Raw genomic sequence first — 21,206 nt, 5'->3', positions numbered from 1 at the left:
GTCCCTGAGAGCCATCGAGAAATTTTCTACCATGTAACTCACGCACACTGTGGGCGTCCCACCATGTTTACTCCCGCACACTTGGCGTCCCACCATGTTTACTCACGCACACTGTGGGTGTCCCACCATGTTTACTCACGCACACTGTGGGGGTCCCACCATGTTTACTCACGCACACTGTTGGCGTCCCACCATGTTTACTCACGCACACTGTGGGCGTCCCACCATGTTTACTCACGCACACTGTGGGCGTCCCACCATGTTTACTCACGCACACTGTTGGCGTCCCACCATGTTTACTCACGCACACTGTGGGCGTCCCACCATGTAACTCATGCACACTGTGGGCGTCCCACCATGTAACTCATGCACATTGTGGGCGTCCCACCATGTTTACTCACGCACACTGTGGGGGTCCCACCATGTTTACTCACGCACACTGTGGGCGTCCTACCATGTAACTCATGCACACTGTGGGCGTCCTACCATGTTTACTCACGCACACTGTGGGCGTCCCACCATGCTTACTCACATTGTGGGCGTCCCACCATGTTTACTCACGCACACTGTGGGCGTCCCACCATGTTTACTCACGCACACTCTGGGCGCCCCACCATGTAACTCACGCACAGTGCGGGCGTCCTACCATGTAACTCACCCACACTGTGGGCGCCCTACCATGTAACTCACGCAAACTGTAGGCGTCCCACCATGTAACTCACGCACAATGTTGGCGTCCCACCATGTAACTCACGCAAACTGTAGGCGTCCCACCATGTAACTCACGTAAACTGTAGGTGTCCCACCATGTAACTCACGCACAATGTTGGCGTCCCACCATGTAACTCACGCACACTGTGGGCGTCCCACGATGTAACTCACGCACAGTGTGAGCGTCCTGCTATGTAACTCACGCACATTGTGGGCGTCCCACCATGTTTACTCACACTGTGGGCGTCCCACCATGTAAGTAACGCACACTGTGGGCGTCCCACCATGTTTACTCACACTGTGGGCGTCCCACCATGTAATTCTCGCACACTGTGGGCATCCCACCATGTTTACTCACACTGTGGGCATCCCACCATGTAACTCACGCACACTGTGGGCGTCCCACCATGTAACTCACGCACACTGTGGGCGTCCCACCATGTTTACTTGCGCACACTGTGGGCGTCCCATCATGTAACTCACGCACACTGTGGGCGTCCCACCATGTAACTTTTGCACACTGTGGGCGTCCCACTATGTACCTCACGCACACTGTGGGCGTCCCACCATGTAACTCACGCACACTAAGGGCGTCCCACCATGTAACTCACGCACAATCTGGGCGTCCCACCATGTAACTCACGCACACTGTTGGCGTCCCACCATGTAACTCACGCACACTGTGGGCATCCCACCATGTAACTATCATACAGAAGAGGGTAACCTCAAACTGTGGGTAATTTCAGAGTAATTTTGACGAGACCTTCACGATTTTCTCTCCTTAAAAATTTGTTTTCTGTGTTTGTGGTATGGACAGGTCCGATCACACCGTCTCCTCCAGGCAGCTACGTGGCTCACGTAGAAGCAGTAGACGAACTCTGGAACCAAACACACTACATGGAAGAGTTCTTCTTGTACGAAGAGCAAGTGTTGGCCTATACTGACACCGCCTCAGACAGCTACACTCACGTCCTCTACTACTACTCCATTAACACAGTCGTCATCATCATGGCTTATAAGGGTCAGTACGTGTATCTGTAGTACATGTAGTTCATGCTGTTTCCACGTCGAAACGACTCTCTACACGTCCATCCTTCAAGGAGGGACCTTGATGCAAGTGAAGGGTTGTTTATTCAAGGGAATGAAGCTACCCTTTTCTTCTGGATCACACCTGATTACCTCTCATTCCCCAGGTTCTGCCTGACCTTGATTTAACAGGGGAAATTTGAGATAAAACAATAGCACCATCAATTTAACACAAGAAAACGTGTATGTGATATAAGTGAGAGACGGTGATGGTACTGTTTGTTAGCGGGAATATGAACATGTCTCCCATAGTCATGTGACAGACTGCTTACTGATAGCTTTTGATCGTTTGACAGACGCCAGGTAGAGACAACTTACTCAGAAATGTTAAAGTATGTATATAAAGTTATATTTTTGTAATATTTTTTGTGACTTAATTCATATCTGCAAGATAACTCAGAACGATCGTAACCAAATATTAACATGTAAATAGTTAATTACCATTGAAACTTATTCATTTCTCAAAACTTTGCGGTCCAGTCTCTGAACCCATTATGTACCTCGGTAATCTTTTGACCACCACCCACAGGGTGGGTAGGGTGTGACTACCACCCAAAGGGTGGGTAGGGTGTGACTACCACCCACAGGGTGGGTAGGGTGTGACTACCACCCACAGGGTGGGTATGGTGTGACTACCACCCAAAGGGTGGGTATGGGGTGCTTAATAAAGATATTAAACTAACAGGTAGATAGATAAACTTTACTTAAGCCAGCTTGACCCAGCTTGACCTAGCTTGACCTAGCTTGATCTAGCTTGACCTAGCTTGACCCAGCTTGACCTAGCTTGACCCAGCTTGATCTAGCTTGACCCAGCTTGACCTAGCTTGACCCAGATTGACCCAGCTTGACCCAGCTTGACCTAGCTTGACCTAGCTTGACCCAGCTTGACCTAGCTTGACCTAGCTTGACCCAGCTTGACCCAGCTTGACCTAGCTTGACCCAGCTTGACCCAGCTTGACCCAGCTTGACCCAACTTGACCCAGTTTGACCCAGCTTGACCCAGCTTGACCCAGCTTGACCCAGCTTGACCCAGCTTGACCCAGCTTGACCTAGCTTGACCCAGCTTGACCCAGCTTGACCCAGGCTCTCGCTGTCTAACTGGTTCACTCTATAAAAAATCAAGTAAGATATAATATTAAAAGCCTTGAATCACACATAAAAAAGGAACCACATTTTTATGTGAATTTTTATTGAGATAAAAAAATTATTATTTTTACCCAAGGACACTATGTGACGATCCATTATTTTAACAGAGCGAAGATCGTGCCATCACATAATGTGATGGTTAATATTTTAACATTGTGAGCCAGTAAGCCAGAGGAAGAGCTCGTTCACGTCACTAAGACCTCCATAAGAAACACATGTTCAGCAGTCAGGTAACTATATTCTGAGATGTCTCGCCTCCACAGTAGGCTTCTTCAGTCGAGTACAGAGGAGTTAGCGGAAACAGTAGAGGTGTGAAGATGATGTAATCAGTGTATCATCCTTGAAGACGGAGTTTTGAGGTGGTCAGTCAATAAGGATTAAGAAGAGTTGCTCTATAATCTGTAACAATTTTCCAGACTATGGAGCAACTCTATTCCAGGCTGAGGGACTGACCACCTCAAAACTATGTCTTCTAGGGTGATGGACTGTTTACATCGTCTTCACATCTCTACTGTTTCCGCTAACTCCTCTGTTCTCGACTGAAGAAGCCTTCTGTGGAGGCGAGACATCTTAGAATATAGTTACCTGACTGCTGAACATGTGTTTTTTTTCAATCTGTCGGTATTGTATACCATCATCGTATTCACCAGAACCTCCGCTGGACGGTCGTATTCACCAGAACCTCCGCTGGACGGTCGTATTCACCAGAACCTCCGCTGGACGGTCGTATTCACCAGAACCTCCGCTGGACGGTCGTATTCACCAGAACCTCCGCTGGACGGTCGTATTCACCAGAACCTCCGCTGGACGGTCCTATTCACCAGAACCTCCGCTGGACGGTTCATCCTGTGACAAACATTTGCCTCACGAGAATTATCATTTCTTCATACAAACAAAGTACCGGTTATGACTGGAGGAGACCGAAGCTGGAATAGTGATAATTGGGGACACTTTGAACCATGAATTAATACAAGTTAGAGGGCTGGAGGGCTGTTATATTGCAAGGAAAGTTATAAAACTTATATATAAACTCAGATGTAATACCATGATGTGATACAATGATTCTCTTCAAATAGCTTGTTCTCTCTAGGCTGGAATACCGCTGTACGATAACGGCCCCCTTCAAGGCAGGCGAAATTGCAGATCTGGAGAATGTACAGAGAACTTTCACGACACACATAAGTGCGATAAAGCACCTAAATTACTGGGAACAGTTGAAGTCCGTTATTTGTATTCCCTGGAACGCAGCCGAGAAAAGTACATGATAATATACACTTGGAAATTCCTAGAGGGATTACTACCAAACTTTCCCACGAAAATCACTCACTATGAAAGCAAAAGACTCGGCAGGGGATGCAACACTAACCCAATGAAAAGCAGAGGCGCCACGAGTACACTGAGAGATAACACAATAAGTGTCCGGGGCCCAAGACTGTTCAACTGCCTCCCAGCATACATAAGGGGGATTACCAATAGCTATCTTCAAAAAGGCACTGGAGAAACACCTAAAGTCAGTATTTGACCAGCCGGGCTGTGGTTCTTACGCCAGTTTACTTGTGGCCAACAGTAACAGCCTGATTGATCAGACCCTGATCCACCACCAGGCCTGGTCTCAGACCGGGCCGCGGGGGCGTTGACTCCCAAAACCCAGCTATATTCCAGGTATAGTTGCAAAACAAAAAAAAAACATGCAGTTCTATATTACCCATAACACTAATCGATGAAAAAGTGAGAAATCATTTGGATATAAAAAAAATAAACTGGTCAAAGAGATGTGAATATCTGGGCGTCAGAGGTCGTCTTCAGCAGATGATGAAGAGTCTCTCACACCATGTAAATAATTTTTTAGCTGTGTGTTTACATTTATCCGTCCAAGTGGTTGCTCACTGCTCACATACATTTAAATTTAATGTGTTGTACAAGCTTTATTGATAATTACCAGATTATGTAGTAACAGGAAATGTTTTTAACTACGATGTTTCTGCTCTGGACGATCTTCTGATACTAAAGTTCTTGACTCTCGGTATTTTTTCAAAGAACATTTTTATTCCTTGTTGGTATTACTATATTAGTGTGACACATGAGCGAGACATATGTGTAACAGTTGGTAATCTCTATGACGAGACGTTTCGCTTTTTCTGCAGGCATCTTTAGTCGAAATACAAAGCCAACAGCAGAAATAGCGATGAAGGTATAAGGTGGTCAGTCCCTGAGGCTTGGTGTATGTGTTCTAACTTTATAGCTAGCTGAGGGACTGATCACCTCAAACTTCACTTCTTCAAAGCTGTGGGACTAATCACTTCCTATCTACATCGCCATTACTTCTGCTGTCGCCTCTAGATATCGACTGAAGAAGCCTGCTGAGCAGGCGAAAATAAAATACGTAAAAATATCAGACTGCGGAGCTTGTAGTGTTGAAACTGTTGGTCTCCTTCCTCAGACATTGTAGACGGGCAGTTGAGTGTGGAATGTGTGACGACAGAGATACTAGAAAATACTCCGTGGATGGCAAGCGTAACCTCACCTTCCTCGAAGACTGTCGTGGCTATCTCCCCTACTAGGGCGCTCCTCTTTGGTGGAGATTACAAGTATGACCTGTGTTGCAGCACACCCTACCTGTGTTGCAGCACACCCTACTTGTGTTGCAGCACACCCTGCCTGTGTTGCAGCACACCCTACCTGTGTTGCAGCACACCCTACCTGTGTTGCAGCACACCCTACCTGTGTTGCAGCACACCCTACCTGTGTTGCAGCACACCCTACCTGTGTTGCAGCACACCCTGCCTGTGTTGCAGCACACCCTACCTGTGTTGCAGCATACCCTACGTGTGTTGCAGCACACCCTACCTGTGTTGCAGCACACCCTACCTGTGTTGCGGCACACCCTACCTGTGTTGTGCCACATCTTACCTGTGTTGTAATATATTCTGAATGTGTTAGAGCACATCCTGTGTTAAATTACAGCCTACCAGTGTAACAAAGCCTTTCTATGTACCTCCCCGTACTCGTGTTGTACCACACTATTAAAGACCAAGTCACCAGGTGCTCAGCCAGGTTCACATCTCTCATTCCCACCTGACACTATGTTACCTTCCAAACGAGGATGACAGATTCTAGTACAGTCTGAAATCAATCCTGTATAATATAGCATGATAGGGGAACATAATTAGTGTAATTATAATACAGAATAGTGTAGCTGCACCCTGCAGGCGTTCCCTCCTTGTAACTATCATACGAAATAGTGTAGACGCACACAGCTGTGCTTGCTATTTTTGCTTCCCCACTCCATGGGGGTAGGGGGAGCCTCATCTCCAGGTGGTGGCCCTCTCTCCTCATTCAGATGCAGTTTTCGGCATACTTGGTTGGGATGTTTTCCATTTCTTCAAAATTTTATGCAGGACGATTTATCTACATGGTTTGTAGAATGGGAATAATGAATTAAGAACTGTGATTGCCGTGAGATGGTGATTTATATAATGTAACAGTAAATTAGTCACTATAGCAGCAAGTTTGAAGTTATAGCAGAAAGTTGTTACTGTCAGTACGTGTTTATGCTGAAAGATCTGAATATATAATCAGTTGTAGTGAATTTAACGTCATACATATTAGCTATATATGTCAGTCATACACTTTAATTAAACGTGTCAGTCATACACGTCAGTTAATCATGTCGGTCATACACGTCAGTTAATCATGTCAGTCATACACGTCAGTTAATCATGTCAGTCATACACGTCAGTTAATCATGTCAGTCATACACGTCAGTTAATCATGTCAGTCATACACGTCAGTTAATCATGTCAGTCATACACGTCAGTTAATCATGTCAGTCATACACGTCAATCCCATATCAATTATACCCATTAGTTATACACATCAATGATTTACATCAGTTGATGAACATCCCGCCTTGGTTGGCCCTCTGAGTGACACTGGTGTCAGTAATGTAGATCTATGTAAGTGACACTGGTGTCAGTAATGTAGATCTATGTAAGTGACACTGGTGTCAGTAATGTAGATCTATGTAAGTGACACTGGTGTCAGTAATGTAGATCTATGTAAGTGACACTGGTGTCAGTAATGTAGATCTATGTAAGTGACACTGGTGTCAGTAACGTAGATCTATGTAAGTGACACTGGTGTCAGTAATGTAGATCTATGTAAGTGACACTGGTGTCAGTAACGTAGATCTATGTAAGTGACACTGGTGTCAGTAATGTAGATCTATGTAAGTGACACTGGTGTCAGTAACGTAGATCTATGTAAGTGACACTGGTGTCAGTAGTGTAGATCTACGCAGAAAGTGTCTTATTTGTTATTTCACAAAATAGTCTCAGTCAGTGTTTAGGTTTAAATTGTTCCTAGTGTCAGAGAAACAGGTGACGACCTCTTTAAATCTCTAGTGTAGATCTATGTAAGTGACATGGTTGATGTTCAGGTACTCTTGGATGTAGACAACACTGGGACTATGTAAGAGAGTCAGAGATCCCTTGCAGTAGTGTAGATCTATGTAAGTGACGCTAGGTAGACTATGTAAGTGACACTGCATCGATACCAGGGATAATGGTTCCTTATATGTGGAGTACCATTGGTCAGGTGAGTGGTGCAGTGGTGAGTCAACAGTGTTGCCCTTCTACCTGGGGTACCAGTGCTTAGGTGAGGGGTGGTGGTATCTGTCATGTCAGAAGACACGAGAAAAATATCTCTTGACGTTGGTCTAAGTCTTACGTTAACTCACTTCATGGAGAATTTGGTCATTTGATAGAGGCCTTCCGCTGGCTCACAAGTCCGCCAATAAAAATAATGCAAAATAATAAGACGTTATACCCAGTCATCCACACCACTAAAAAAAAGAACAATTTCCCTAAGATAGACGCTGGTACTGGTGATGGTTGATATGTCACTGTCTTATGATGTTATTTTTCCAGTGTTGCAGAGGTGATTCCTTTCCATAATTAATCAGCTGACTTCTAGAGCAGTATTAGACAAAGTATGTTCCGATGAGACCTCTGAGTCTGACACACGACACCAGTGTCACGTGGATAGGTAATGGCATGAGAAACTGATGCCATGGTGTTGAGACGCATGCATCGTCAATATTTTATCAACGATGTTTCGCCCATCCAGTGAATACTATTAAGTCACACCCATATGCCTGTGGCTTGAGACCCACTGTGTGGGCAAAACATTGCAAATGAAGGTTCCAAATAACTCTCGCTACCACCATGTTGCAGGTGATGTTCGGCGGATGTTTATATTATTACTTCCGCCTCTTTGGTTTGTTAACAATATTATCTTTTATTACTAATGTACATAATACATACAGACTAAAGCCTGACCAGTTACGGAGTGCAGTGAACCCTCCGCCACCCACCTACATACACACCCAAGAATTAGTTCGTTTAGCAAATCACATTTTCTAATTGAAGCTCAATGTTGTAACTAGAGGTGGGTGAAGGTACGGTAATTAGATAAGGAATTTTTATGAACCACTACATTTACATTTCAAGCAAACAGGCGAAATTATTTACAAACATTATGTCCACAGCAGGACTCGAACCTGCAAACGCTGTACCAAAGTAGTCAGTGCTTTACCACGGAGCGAGTACTCTGATACAGAGTTTGCAGGTTCGAGTCCTGCTTTGGAAGTAGAGATAATGTTTGTAAATAATTTAGCCTGTTTGCGAATTGTTATATATATATATATATATATATATATATATATATATATATATATATATATATATATATATATATATATATATATATATATATATATATATATATATATATAATATATATTGTGTGTGTGTGTGTGTGCCATACCACAGAGATAAGAGTCTCATTGTGTTGTGTCTAAGAATGATGATCAGTGTATATATACTTAGAGGTATGAAACTGTCAGTGAATACACAATACATTGAAAGGTTACCTTAATCATCATTACCATTGCTACTACCACCCGAGAACTTTGACTACCTACTACTCTGCTCTTACCTCCAGACCCTAGCCTGGTCCTGGACCTCTACGGGTACACGAGTGAGCGCCCCATCTCCATGAAGCTTACTGGCCAAGTCTTCCTTAATGACGGCGACCCGTACCCTATTCCCCTGAGCACTACCTACAACTTCGCTCTCTTCGACGACTCCCCAAACTGGGAGAACCTCCGGTGGGCGTTTGAGATCCCCAGTAATGTATACTGTCCAGGTCTCCCTGACCTGAAGGCGCCTCCCTCTCGTCTCGCTGATGCTTACTCTATGAGAGTGGAGGTTACTGCCCAGACATCTTTGGAGGAGAAACAAGAGTGGGTCTCCATCGTTAAGGTAAGACTACATTATAATAATGAATTGTTATTAGTATTATTAATTATTCACTGAAAGCGCTAAGCCTATCCCGTTCATTCAGTGCTGTTGTATTCACGTACTTACGCTTCCTGGAGTTAAGTCAAGGCTCCGAGCTCTCACACTGATCGCAGCATCAGCAAACACTCGAAGCCATCAGCTGACCTCTAACGACCTGCTGTCTCCCTCAGAACTGGTACGACTATGATCGTCAGCTGACTCGAGCCGACTACATCCCTAGTGTGGACTCACAAGAGTATGCCGTGGCTGGACTCGTTGAGGTTGCTGTCATCCAGGCGAGTCCCTCGGTGTTTCGCATCAGCAGTACTCGTGGAGAAGCGCTAAACCCATACGATTCGAGAATAGGAGTTAATCAGGTTTGATCTAAACAAGGCGAGAACAGCTCAGTTTATCTGGATCAAGAGCCCTTCTTCCCGGCACCAAGGCACCTTGATGGGCGGGACGTCAGATGTTTCGCGCACAAGGGAAGGCACTCCCGACTGTGACGTGACAGTGGTCCAGGACGGACCGAAACGTCCTCATAAATTTCCTTCCCTAAGTGTGGAATATTTATGAATTTTTCCAGCCATATTATTGTTGTTAATTGTTCCAGCCAGGGTACTGTGGGTCAGTTGTTAATTGTTCCAGCCATGGTACTGTGGGTCAGTTGTTAATTGTTCCAGCCATGGTACTGTGGGTCAGTTGTTAATTGTTCCAGCCATGGTACTGTGGGTCAGTTGTTAATTGTTCCAGCCATGGTACTGTGGGTCAGTTGTTAATTGTTCCAGCCAGGGTACTGTGGGTCAGTTGTTAATTGTTCCAGCCATGGTACTGTGGGTCAGTTGTTAATTGTTCCAGCCAGGGTACTGTGGGTCAGTTGTTAATTGTTCCAGCCATGGTACTGTGGGTCAGTTGTTAATTGTTCCAGCCATGGTACTGTGGGTCAGTTGTTAATTGTTCCAGCCATGGTACTGTGGGTCAGTTGTTAATTGTTCCAGCCATGGTACTGTGGGTCAGTTGTTAATTGTTCCAGCCAGGGTACTGTGGGTCAGTTGTTAATTGTTCAAGCCAGGGTACTGTGGGTCAGTTGTTAATTGTTCCAGCCATGGTACTGTGGGTCAGTTGTTAATTGTTCCAGCCATGGTACTGTGGGTCAGTTGTTAATTGTTCCAGCCATGGTACTGTGGGTCAGTTGTTAATTGTTCCAGCCATGGTACTGTGGGTCAGTTGTTAATTGTTCCAGCCAGGGTACTGTGGGTCAGTTGTTAATTGTTCCAGCCATGGTACTGTGGGTCAGTTGTTAATTGTTCCAGCCATGGTACTGTGGGTCAGTTGTTAATTGTTCCAGCCATGGTACTGTGGGTCAGTTGTTAATTGTTCCAGCCAGGGTACTGTGGGTCAGTTGTTAATTGTTCCAGCCATGGTACTGTGGGTCAGTTGTTAATTGTTCCAGCCATGGTACTGTGGGTCAGTTGTTAATTGTTCCAGCCATGGTACTGTGGGTCAGTTGTTAATTGTTCCAGCCATGGTACTGTGGGTCAGTTGTTAATTGTTCCAGCCAGGGTACTGTGGGTCAGTTGTTAATTGTTCCAGCCAGGGTACTGTGGGTCAGTTGTTAATTGTTCCAGCCATGGTACTGTGGGTCAGTTGTTAATTGTTCCAGCCATGGTACTGTGGGTCAGTTGTTAATTGTTCCAGCCATGGTACTGTGGGTCAGTTGTTAATTGTTCCAGCCATGGTACTGTGGGTCAGTTGTTAATTGTTCCAGCCAGGGTACTGTGGGTCAGTTGTTAATTGTTCCAGCCAGGGTACTGTGGGTCAGTTGTTAATTGTTCCAGCCATGGTACTGTGGGTCAGTTGTTAATTGTTCCAGCCAGGGTACTGTGGGTCAGTTGTTAATTGTTCCAGCCAGGGTATTGTGGGTCAGTTGTTAATTGTTCCAGCCATGGTACTGTGGGTCAGTTGTTAATTGTTCCAGCCATGGTACTGTGGGTCAGTTGTTAATTGTTCCAGCCAGGGTATTGTGGGTCAGTTGTTAATTGTTCCAGCCAGGGTATTGTGGGTCAGTTGTTAATTGTTCCAGCCATGGTACTGTGGGTCAGTTGTTAATTGTTCCAGCCAGGGTATTGTGGGTCAGTTGTTAATTGTTCCAGCCAGGGTACTGTGGGTCAGTTGTTAATTGTTCCAGCCAGGGTATTGCTAGTTATTGATTGTTCCAGCCATGGCATTGTGGGTCAGTTGTTAATTGTTCCAGCCAGGGTATTGTGGGTCAGTTGTTAATTGTTCCAGCAATGGTACTGTGGGTCATTTGTTAATTGTTCCAGCCAGGGTACTGTGGGTCAGTTGTTAATTGTTCCAGCCAGGGTACTGTGGGTCAGTTGCTAATTGTTCCAGCCAGGGTACTGTGGGTCAGTTGCTAATTGTTCCAGCCAGGGTACTGTGGGTCAGTTGCTAATTGTTCCAGCCAGGGTACTGTGGGTCAGTTGCTAATTGTTCCAGCCAGGGTACTGTGGGTCAGTTGTTAATTGTTCCAGCCAGGGCATTGTGGGTCAGTTGTTAATTGTTCCAGCCAGGATATTGCTAGTTATTGATTGTTCCAGCCATGGCATTGTGGGTCAGTTGTTAATTGTTCCAGCCAGGGTATTGCTAGTTGTTGATTGTTCCAGCCATGGCATTGTGGGTCAGTTGTTAATTGTTCCAGCCAGGGTATTGTGGGTCAGTTGTTAATTGTTCCAGCCAGGGTATTGCTAGTTGTTGATTGTTCCAGGCATGGCATTGTGGGTCAGTTGTTAATTGTTCCAGCCAGGGTATTGTGGGTCAGTTGTTAATTGTTCCAGCCATGGTATTGTGGGTCAGTTGTTAATTGTTCCAGCCATGGTATTGTGGGTCAGTTGTGAATTGTTCCAGCCATGGTATTGTGGGTCAGTTGTGAATTGTTCCCGTCATGTTATTGTGGGTCATTGTGAATTGTTCCAACCACGGTATTGTGTTTTAGTTGTGAATTGTTCCAGCCATGGTATTGTGGGTCAGTTGTTAATTCTTCCAGCCATGGTATTGTGGGTCACTTATTAACTGTTCCAGTCATGGTATTGTGGCTTAGTTGTTAATTGTTCCAGCCATTTTATTGTGGATCAGTTATTGACTGTTACAGCCATGGTATTGTGGGTCAGTTGTGAATTGTACCAGCCATGGCACTGTGGGTCAGTTGTTACTTGTTCTAGCCATGATATTGTGAGTCAGTTGTTAATTGTTTGTCCCATGGTATTGTGGATCAGTTGTGAATTGTTCCAGCCATGGTATTGTGAGTTAGCTGTGAATTGTTCCAGTCATGGTATTGTGGGTCAGTTGTTAATTGTGCCAGCCATTTTATTGTGGATCAGTTATTAACTGTTCCAGCCATGGTATTGTGGGTCAGTTGTGAATTGTACCAGCCATGGCATTGTAGGTCAGTTGCTACTTGTTCTAGCCATGATATTGTGAGTCAGTTGTTAATTGTTTGTTCCATGGTATTGTGGGTCAGTTGTGAATTGTTCCAGCCATGGTATTGCGGCTTAGTTGTTAATTGTTCCAGCCATGGTATTGTTAGTTGATAATTGTTCCAGCCGTGGTATTGTGGGTTGGTTGTGAATTGTTCCAGCCATGGTATTGTGGGTCAGTTGCTAATTGTTCCAGCCATGATATTGTTAGTTGCTAATTGTTCCAGCCATGTTATTTTTGGTCAGTTGTTATTTGTTCCAGCCATGGTATTGTGGGTCAGTTGTGAATTGTTCCTGCCATGGTATTGTGGGTCAGTTGCTAATTGTTCCAGCCATGGTATTGTGGGTCAGTTGTTAATTGTTCCAGCCATGGTATTGTGGGTCAGTTGTGAATTGTTCCAGCCATGGTATTGTGGGTCAGTTGTGAATTGTTCCCGTCATGTTATTGTGGGTCATTGTGAATTGTTCCAACCACGGTATTGTGTTTTAGTTGTGAATTGTTCCAGCCATGGTATTGTGGGTCAGTTGTTAATTCTTCCAGCCATGGTATTGTGGGTCACTTATTAACTGTTCCAGCCATGGTATTGTGGCTTAGTTGTTAATTGTTCCAGCCATTTTATTGTGGGTCAGTTATTGACTGTTACAGCCATGGTATTGTGGGTCAGTTGTGAATTGTACCAGCCATGGCACTGTGGGTCAGTTGTTACTTGTTCTAGCCATGATATTGTGAGTCAGTTGTTAATTGTTTGTCCCATGGTATTGTGGATCAGTTGTGAATTGTTCCAGCCATGGTATTGTGAGTTAGCTGTGAATTGTTCCAGTCATGGTATTGTGGGTCAGTTGTTAATTGTGCCAGCCATTTTATTGTGGATCAGTTATTAACTGTTCCAGTCATGGTATTGTGGGTCAGTTGTGAATTGTACCAGCCATGGCATTGTAGGTCAGTTGCTACTTGTTCTAGCCATGATATTGTGAGTCAGTTGTTAATTGTTTGTCCCATGGTATTGTGGGTCAGTTGTGAATTGTTCCAGCCATGGTATTGCGGCTTAGTTGTTAATTGTTCCAGCCATGGTATTGTTAGTTGATAATTGTTCCAGCCGTGGTATTGTGGGTTGTGAATTGTTCCAGCCATGGTATTGTGGGCCAGTTGCTAATTGTTCCAGCCATGATATTGTTAGTTGCTAATTGTTCCAGCCATGTTATTTTTGGTCAGTTGTTATTTGTTCCAGCCATGGTATTGTGGGTCAGTTGTGAATTGTTCCAGACATGGTATTGTGGGTCAGTTATTAATTGTTCCAGTCATGGTATTGTGGGTGAGTTGTTAATTGTTCCAGCCATGGTATTGTGGGTCAGTTGTGAATTGTTCCAGCCGTGGTATTGTGGGTCAGTTTATAATTGTTCCAGCCATGGTAGTGTCGGTCAGTTAATTGTTCCAGCCACCGTATTGTGGATCAGTTGTGAATTGTTCCAGTTATGGTATGGTGGGTTGTTAATTATTCCAGTCATGTTATTGTGGGTTAATTGTTAGTTGTTCCAGCCACTGTATTATCAGTTGTTAATTGTTCTTTCCATGGTATTGTGGGTTGTTAATTGTTCCAGCCACGGTATTGTGGGTTAGTTGTGAATTGTTCGAGCCATGGTATTGTTTGTTAGTTGTAAATTGTTCCTGCCACGGTATTGTGGGTTATTTGTAAATTGTTCCTGCCATGGTATTGTGGGTTGTAAATTGTTCCTGCCATGGTATTGTGGGTTGTAAATTGTTCCTGCCATGGTGTTGTGGGTTAGTTGTGAATAACACCAATCAACACAATAATGCCACATAACACATAATAACACCACATAACACACATAATAACACCACATAACATACATAATAACACCACATAACACTCATTAACACCTTCAAAGAAATACTTTTCTCATGTATAACATCTATGTGTTCTGTTACAGCTCTCTAATTCGTACTAAATGTCCTATATATATAAAATGCGCAGTAGTAAGTGTGGATGTTTTGTTTGTTCAGTAAGTTGAGACTTTTGAATACTAGAGAAGCGGGAGGTTGTCTGGAACCAGAATGGGTGACTTCTAAAAAAAAAAATCATCTGGTCAATGTACTCTCATCCTGCGACCCAGAGACCCCTTTATTCAACCATAAAGTGTTTTTCACAAGCTCCACAAGCTCCACAAGCTCCACAAGCTCCACAAGCTCCACAAGCTCCACAAGCTCCACAAGCCCCACAAGCTCCACAAGCCCCACAAGCTCCTGTCTTGCTACATTGCACTTTCCCTCAGTGTTCGCTTAAAGTGAATTGAATTTTCTTTTCCATTCTAAATGCCCGTAAGTGAGGTAAGGATAGACTAAGAGAGCAGTGCGGAGTAATGTTTGGGAGACAAAGTGGCATATTTTTGATAGAATGTTCACAGTTTTGGAAAATTTCTTACGATATGTCTTAGATGTGAGTGTTGAATTTCCGGTTACTCAAGGTGTATCCTCAAGAACTGTCCCTTGTTTTGTCTATGTGTGAATTGTTGATTTTTATGTTGAGACAAGTGTTTTTTTTAACTTTGTTCGTAAACAACATGTAGTAAGTCTTGTCAATGCTGAGAGACAAGTCGTGTTACTAGAAAACTTCCTCAGTGTATTGTGTCTCACCTCAGTCGTGTTATTCCAGGACTTCCTCAGTGTATTGTCTCACCTCAGTCGTGTTATTCCAGGACTTCCATAGTGTATTGTGTCTTACCTCAGTCGTGTTATTCCAGGACTTCCATAGTGTATTGTGTCTCACGTCAGTCGTGTTATTCCAGGACTTCCACAGTATATTGTGTCTCACCTCAGTCGTGTTATTCCAGGACTTCCATAGTGTATTCTGTCTCACGTCAGTCGTGTTATTTCAGGACTTCCACAGTGTATTGTGTCTCACCTCAGTCGTGTTGTTTCAGGACTTCCTCAGTGTATTGTGTCTCACCTCAGTCGTGTTATTCCAGGACTTCCATAGTGTATTTTGTCTCACCTCAGTCTTGTTATTCCAGGACTTCCATAGTGTATTTTGTCTCACCTCAGTCGTGTTATTCCAGGAATTCCACAGTGTTTTGTGTCTCACCTCAGTCGTGTTATTCCAGGACTTCCACAGTGTATTGTGTCACACCTCAGTCGTGTTATTCCAGGACTTCCACAGTGTATTGTGTCTCACCTCTGTCGTGTTATTCCAGGACTTCCACAGTGTAATGTGTCTCACCTCAGTCGTGTTGTTCCAGGACTTCCACAGTGGGGTCGAGTACATCGTTGACAAGTCTCTGGGTAACTGCACTACCATTCCCATCCCTGACAATTACGACACCATCACTGACCCCTCGGGTCACGTGGCCATCAAGGATCCTCTCAAACTCTTCGGTCTGGGTCACGTCACCAACCTGACCTACTATGGCACGGTGAGTGTGGTCCTGGACCAACTTGCCTGCTACGGCACTGTGAGTGCGGTTGTGGACCAACCTGACGCACTTCAGCACGGTGAGTGTGGTCCTGGACCAACCTGACCTACTGCAGTATGGTGAGTGTGGTCCTGGACCATCCTGATCTACTTCAGCGCTGTGAGTGTGGTCGTGGACCAACCTGACCTACTTCAGCACGGTGAGTGTGGTCCTGGACCAACCTGACCTACTGTGGCACGGTAAGTGTGCTGCTGGACCAACCTGACGTACTTCATCACGGTGAGTGTGGTCCTGGACCTACATGACCTACTTCAGCACGGTGAGTGTGGTCCTGGATCAACCTGACCTACTGTGGCACGGTGAGTGTGGTCCTGGACCAACCTGACCTACTTCAGCATGGTGAGTGTGGTCCTGGACCAACCTAACCTACTTCAGCACGGTGAGTGTGGTCCTGGACCAACCTGACCTACTTCAGCATGGTGAGTGTGGTCCTGGACCAACCTAACCTACTTCAGCACGGTGAGTGTGGTCCTGGACCAACCTGACCTACTTCAGCACGGTGAGTGTGGCCCTGGACCAACCTGACCTACTGTGGCACGGTGAGTGTGGTCCTGGACCAACCTGACCTACTTCAGCACGGTGAGTGTGGTCCTGGACCAACCTAACCTACTTCAGCACGGTGAGTGTGGTCCTGGACCAATCTGACGTACCGCGGTACGGTGAGCGTGGTCCTGGACCAACCTGACCTACTTCAGCACGGTGAGTGTGGTCCTGGACCAACCTGACCTACTTCAGCACGGTGAGTGTGGTCCTGGACCAACCTGACCTACTTCAGCACGGTGAGTGTGGTTCTGGACCAACCTGACCTACTTCAGCACGGTGAGTGTGGTCCTGGACCAACCTGACGTACCGCGGCACGGTGATTGTAGTGCTGGACCAACCTGACCTACTGCGGCACGGTGAGTGTGGTCCTTGACCAACCTGACCTACTTCAGCATGGTGAGTGTGGTCCTGGACCAACCTAACCTACTTCAGCACGGTGAGTGTGGTCCTGGACCAACCTGACCTACGTCAGCACGGTGAGTGTGGTCCTGGACCAACCTGACCTACTGCCGCACGGTGAGTGTGGTCCTGGACCAACCTGACCTACTTCAGCACGGTGAGTGTGGTCCTGGACCAACCTAACCTACTTCAGCACGGTGAGTGTGGTCCTGGACCAATCTGACGTACCGCGGTACGGTGAGCGTGGTCCTGGACCAACCTGACCTACTTCAGCACGGTGAGTGTGGTCCTGGACCAACCTGACCTACTTCAGCACGGTGAGTGTGGTCCTGGACCAACCTGACCTACTTCAGCACGGTGAGTGTGGTTCTGGACCAACCTGACCTACTTCAGCACGGTGAGTGTGGTCCTGGACCAACCTGACGTACCGCGGCACGGTGATTGTAGTGCTGGACCAACCTGACCTACTGCGGCACGGTGAGTGTGGTCCTTGACCAACCTGACCTACTTCAGCACGGTGAGTGTGGTCCTGGATCAACCTGACCTACTTCAGCACGGTGAGTGTGGTCCTGGACCAACCTGACCTATTTCAGCATGGTAAGTGTGGTCCTGGACCAACCTGACCTACTTTAGCACGTTGAGTGTGGTCCTGGACCAACCTGACCTACTGCGGCCTGTTATCATCGACAAATGAATTAATACCCGCATAACTTGCTCACATGTCTGTTTTACCAAGTTGTTGTGTTGCAGAAATACGCGAGGCAGCTGCCTTGTGATGTGTGGATGGGTCGTCTAGACTTCAACATTGATAATGGCACCTTGCATAACTTCTTACTCTACGAAATCTACTTCCTTCAGGTTAGTCCAGCGTCATCCCACAACACTTTCACTATCACAATAATGGTGCACTACCCACAAGCTGGTGAAGAAAACACAGGTACAACACCTGACTCTCTTTATTTATGAGACATTTTCTGAAACCAATAGTTTTTTTCAATCCAATATGGCGAATATGTATTGGAAGATGTGGAAATTTAATTTTGAGGTGCCCAGCCTTGTTCAATATGCAGTCTCTCTGCCATTCCAGGTGTTCGGTCCCTTAGTCTTGACAAATTTGTCAAGGTTAATTAAAAACGTCTTATTTATCCACTACGTTTAAATTATTGTTAAAATCACAGGGAAGAGCTGAAGTTTTAAGGATAATAAATAATAATAATAATAATAATAATAATAATAATAATAATAATATTAAATAATAATAATAATAATAATAATAATAATAAAAAATAATAATAAATAATAATAATAATAATAATAATAATAATAATAATAATAATAATAATAATAATAATAATAATAATAATAATAATAATAATAATAATAATAATAATAATAATAATAATAAAAAAATAATAATAAATAATAATAATAATAATAATAATAATAATAATAATAATAATAATAATAATAATAAAAAATAATAAATAATAATAATAATAATAATAATAATAATTTACTTCTAAAATTTTTTTGTCTCCCCTTACACCAAATTTTCTCATCAATAACATCTTGTGTGTATATAAATATGTATGTATATATGTATTTCTTCTTACGTATATGTGTAAATGTGTGAATATAAATGCTTGTATGTGAATGTACAAGTTTATATATTTTTTGTGTGATATTCTCATTTTTCCCCCTAAATGTATACTTGTAGTTTACCTGGAGAGGGTTTCCTGGGGTCAACGCCCCCGCGGCCCGGTCTGTGACCAGGCCTCGAGGTGGATCAGGGCCTGATTAATCAGGCTGTTACTATTAGCTGCACGCAGACCGACGTACGAACCACAGCTCGGCTGATCAGGTACTGACTTTAGGTGCCTGTCCAGCGCCTTCTTGAAGACACCCAGGGGTCCATTGGTAATCCCCTTTATGTATGTTGGGAGGCAGTTGAACAATCATGGGCCCCAAATACTTATTGTGTTTTCTCTTAATGTACTCGTGCCGCCCCTGTTTTTCAGTGGGGGGGGATGTTCCATCTCCTACTGAGTCGTTTGCTTTCGTTGGGAGTGATTTCCGTGTGCAGATCTAGGATTAATCCCTCTAGAATTTTCCAAGTGTATATTATGTACCTTTCTAGCCTACATTCCAGGGAGTACAAATCAAGGGACTTCAACTATTCCCAGTAATTTAGTGCTTTATCGTACTTACACATGCCGTGAAAGTTCTCTGTACATTCTCCAGGTCTGCAATTTTGCCTGCCTTGAAAGGTGCCATTAGTGTACAGCAATATTCCAGCCTAGAGAGAACAAGTGATTTGAAGAGAATCATCATAGGCTTGGCATCCCTAGTTTTGAAGGTTCTCATTATCCATCCTATCATTTTCCTAGCAAATATGGTAGATACATTGTTGTGATCTTTGAAAGTGAGATCCTCTGACATTATCACTCCCAGGTCCTTCACATTATTTTTTTGCTCAATTGTGTGTCGAAATTTGTTTTATACTCCGATTCAGGTTTTAATTTTCTCGAGTTTTCCAAATTGGAGTATACCTGGAGAGAGTTTCGGGAGTCAACGCCCCCACGGCCTGGTCTATGAAGAGGCCTCATGATGAATCAGGGCCTGATCAACCACGTTGTTACTGATGACAGCACGCAACTCGATGTACGAACCACAGCCCGGCTGGTCAGATATTGATTTTAGGTGCCTGTCCAGCTCCTTGAATACAGCCAGGGATCTATTGGTAATCCCCCTTATGTATGCTGGAAGGCGGTTGAAAAGTCTTGGGCCCTTCAAACTTATTGTGTAGTCTCTTATCGTGCTAGTGACACCCCTGCTTTTCACTGGGGGGATGTTGCATCGTATGCCGAGTCTTTTGGTTTCATAGGGAGTGATTTTTGTGTGCAAGTTTGGGAATAATCCCTCTAGGATTTTCCAAGTGTATATAATCATGTATCTCTCCCTCCTGCTTTCTAGGGAGTATGGGTTGAGGAATTTCAAGCGATCCCCGTAACTGAGATGTTTTATCGCTGATATGTATCCCGTAAAGGTTCTCTGTACATTTTCTAGGTCAGCAATTTCACCTGCTTTCAAGGGTGCTGTTAGTGTGCAGCAATATTCCAGCCTAGATAGAACAAGCAACCTGAAAAATGTCATCATGGGCTTGGCATTCCTAGTTTTGAAGGTTCTCATTAACCATCCTTTCATTTTTCTAGCAGATGCGATTGATACAATGTTGTGGTCTTTGAAAGTGAGATCCTCTGACAGTATCTCTCCCAGGTCTTTTACATTATTTTTTCACTCTATTGTGTGGTTGTAATTTGTTTTATACTCCGATATAGTTTTAATTTCCTCAACGTTTTCCATATCGGAGTAATTGAAATTTCTCATAATTGAACTTCATATTGTTTTCTGCGGCCCATTTAAAGATTTGGTTGATGTCCGCCTGGAGTCTTGCAATGGAGGACACTGTCATGCAAATTCGGGTATCATCGGCAAAGGTAGACACGGTGCTGTGGCTTACATCCCTGTCTATGCCAGATATGAGGATGAGGAACAGGATGGGAGCGAGTACTGTGCCTTGTGGAACAGAGCTCTTCACTGTAGCCGCCTCAGACTTGACTCTGTTTTCTATTGCTCATTGTTTTCTATTTGTTTGGAAGTTATAGATCCATCTACCAACTTTTCCTGTTATTCATTTATCACGCATTTTCTGTGCTATTACAACATGATCGCACTTGTCGAAGGCTTCCACAAAGTCTGTGTATACTACATCTGCATTGTATTAGTTCTCCATAGCATCCAAGACCATGTCGTAGTGGTCCAGTAGTTGGGATAGGCAGCAGCGACCTGCTCTAAATCCATGTTGCCCTGGGTTGTGTAACTGATGGGTATCTAAGTGGCTGGCGATCTTGTGTCTTAGAACCCTTTCAAAGATTTTTGTGATGTGGAACGTTAGTGCTATCAGTCTGTAATTCTTTGCAATTGCTTTACTGCCACCTTAGTGGAGTGGGGCTAT

The 21,206-nt window shown here is 44.4% G+C and overlaps 1 protein-coding gene across 1 annotated transcript in view; it reads left to right on the top strand.

The window, feature by feature from the left end:
- The first annotated feature begins 996 nt into the window (after positions 1-996).
- The window catches only part of LOC128691613 (uncharacterized), a 38,414-nt gene continuing 18,204 nt past the window's right edge, over positions 997-21,206 (top strand). Inside the window, exons 1-8 of the mRNA XM_070088950.1 lie at positions 997-1,088; positions 1,458-1,732; positions 5,384-5,860; positions 7,489-7,539; positions 8,947-9,266; positions 9,476-9,580; positions 16,016-16,189; positions 17,942-18,049. Of these exons, the coding sequence (XP_069945051.1) occupies positions 997-1,088; positions 1,458-1,732; positions 5,384-5,860; positions 7,489-7,539; positions 8,947-9,266; positions 9,476-9,580; positions 16,016-16,189; positions 17,942-18,049 (1,602 nt within the window). The remainder of the gene's footprint in view (positions 1,089-1,457; positions 1,733-5,383; positions 5,861-7,488; positions 7,540-8,946; positions 9,267-9,475; positions 9,581-16,015; positions 16,190-17,941; positions 18,050-21,206) is intronic.

Source organism: Cherax quadricarinatus, chromosome 26, assembly GCF_038502225.1.
Source record: "Cherax quadricarinatus isolate ZL_2023a chromosome 26, ASM3850222v1, whole genome shotgun sequence".
Classification (NCBI taxonomy): domain Eukaryota; kingdom Metazoa; phylum Arthropoda; class Malacostraca; order Decapoda; family Parastacidae; genus Cherax; species Cherax quadricarinatus.
Note: the sequence above shows the minus strand (reverse complement) of the source record. Positions and strands in the feature narration are given on the sequence as shown.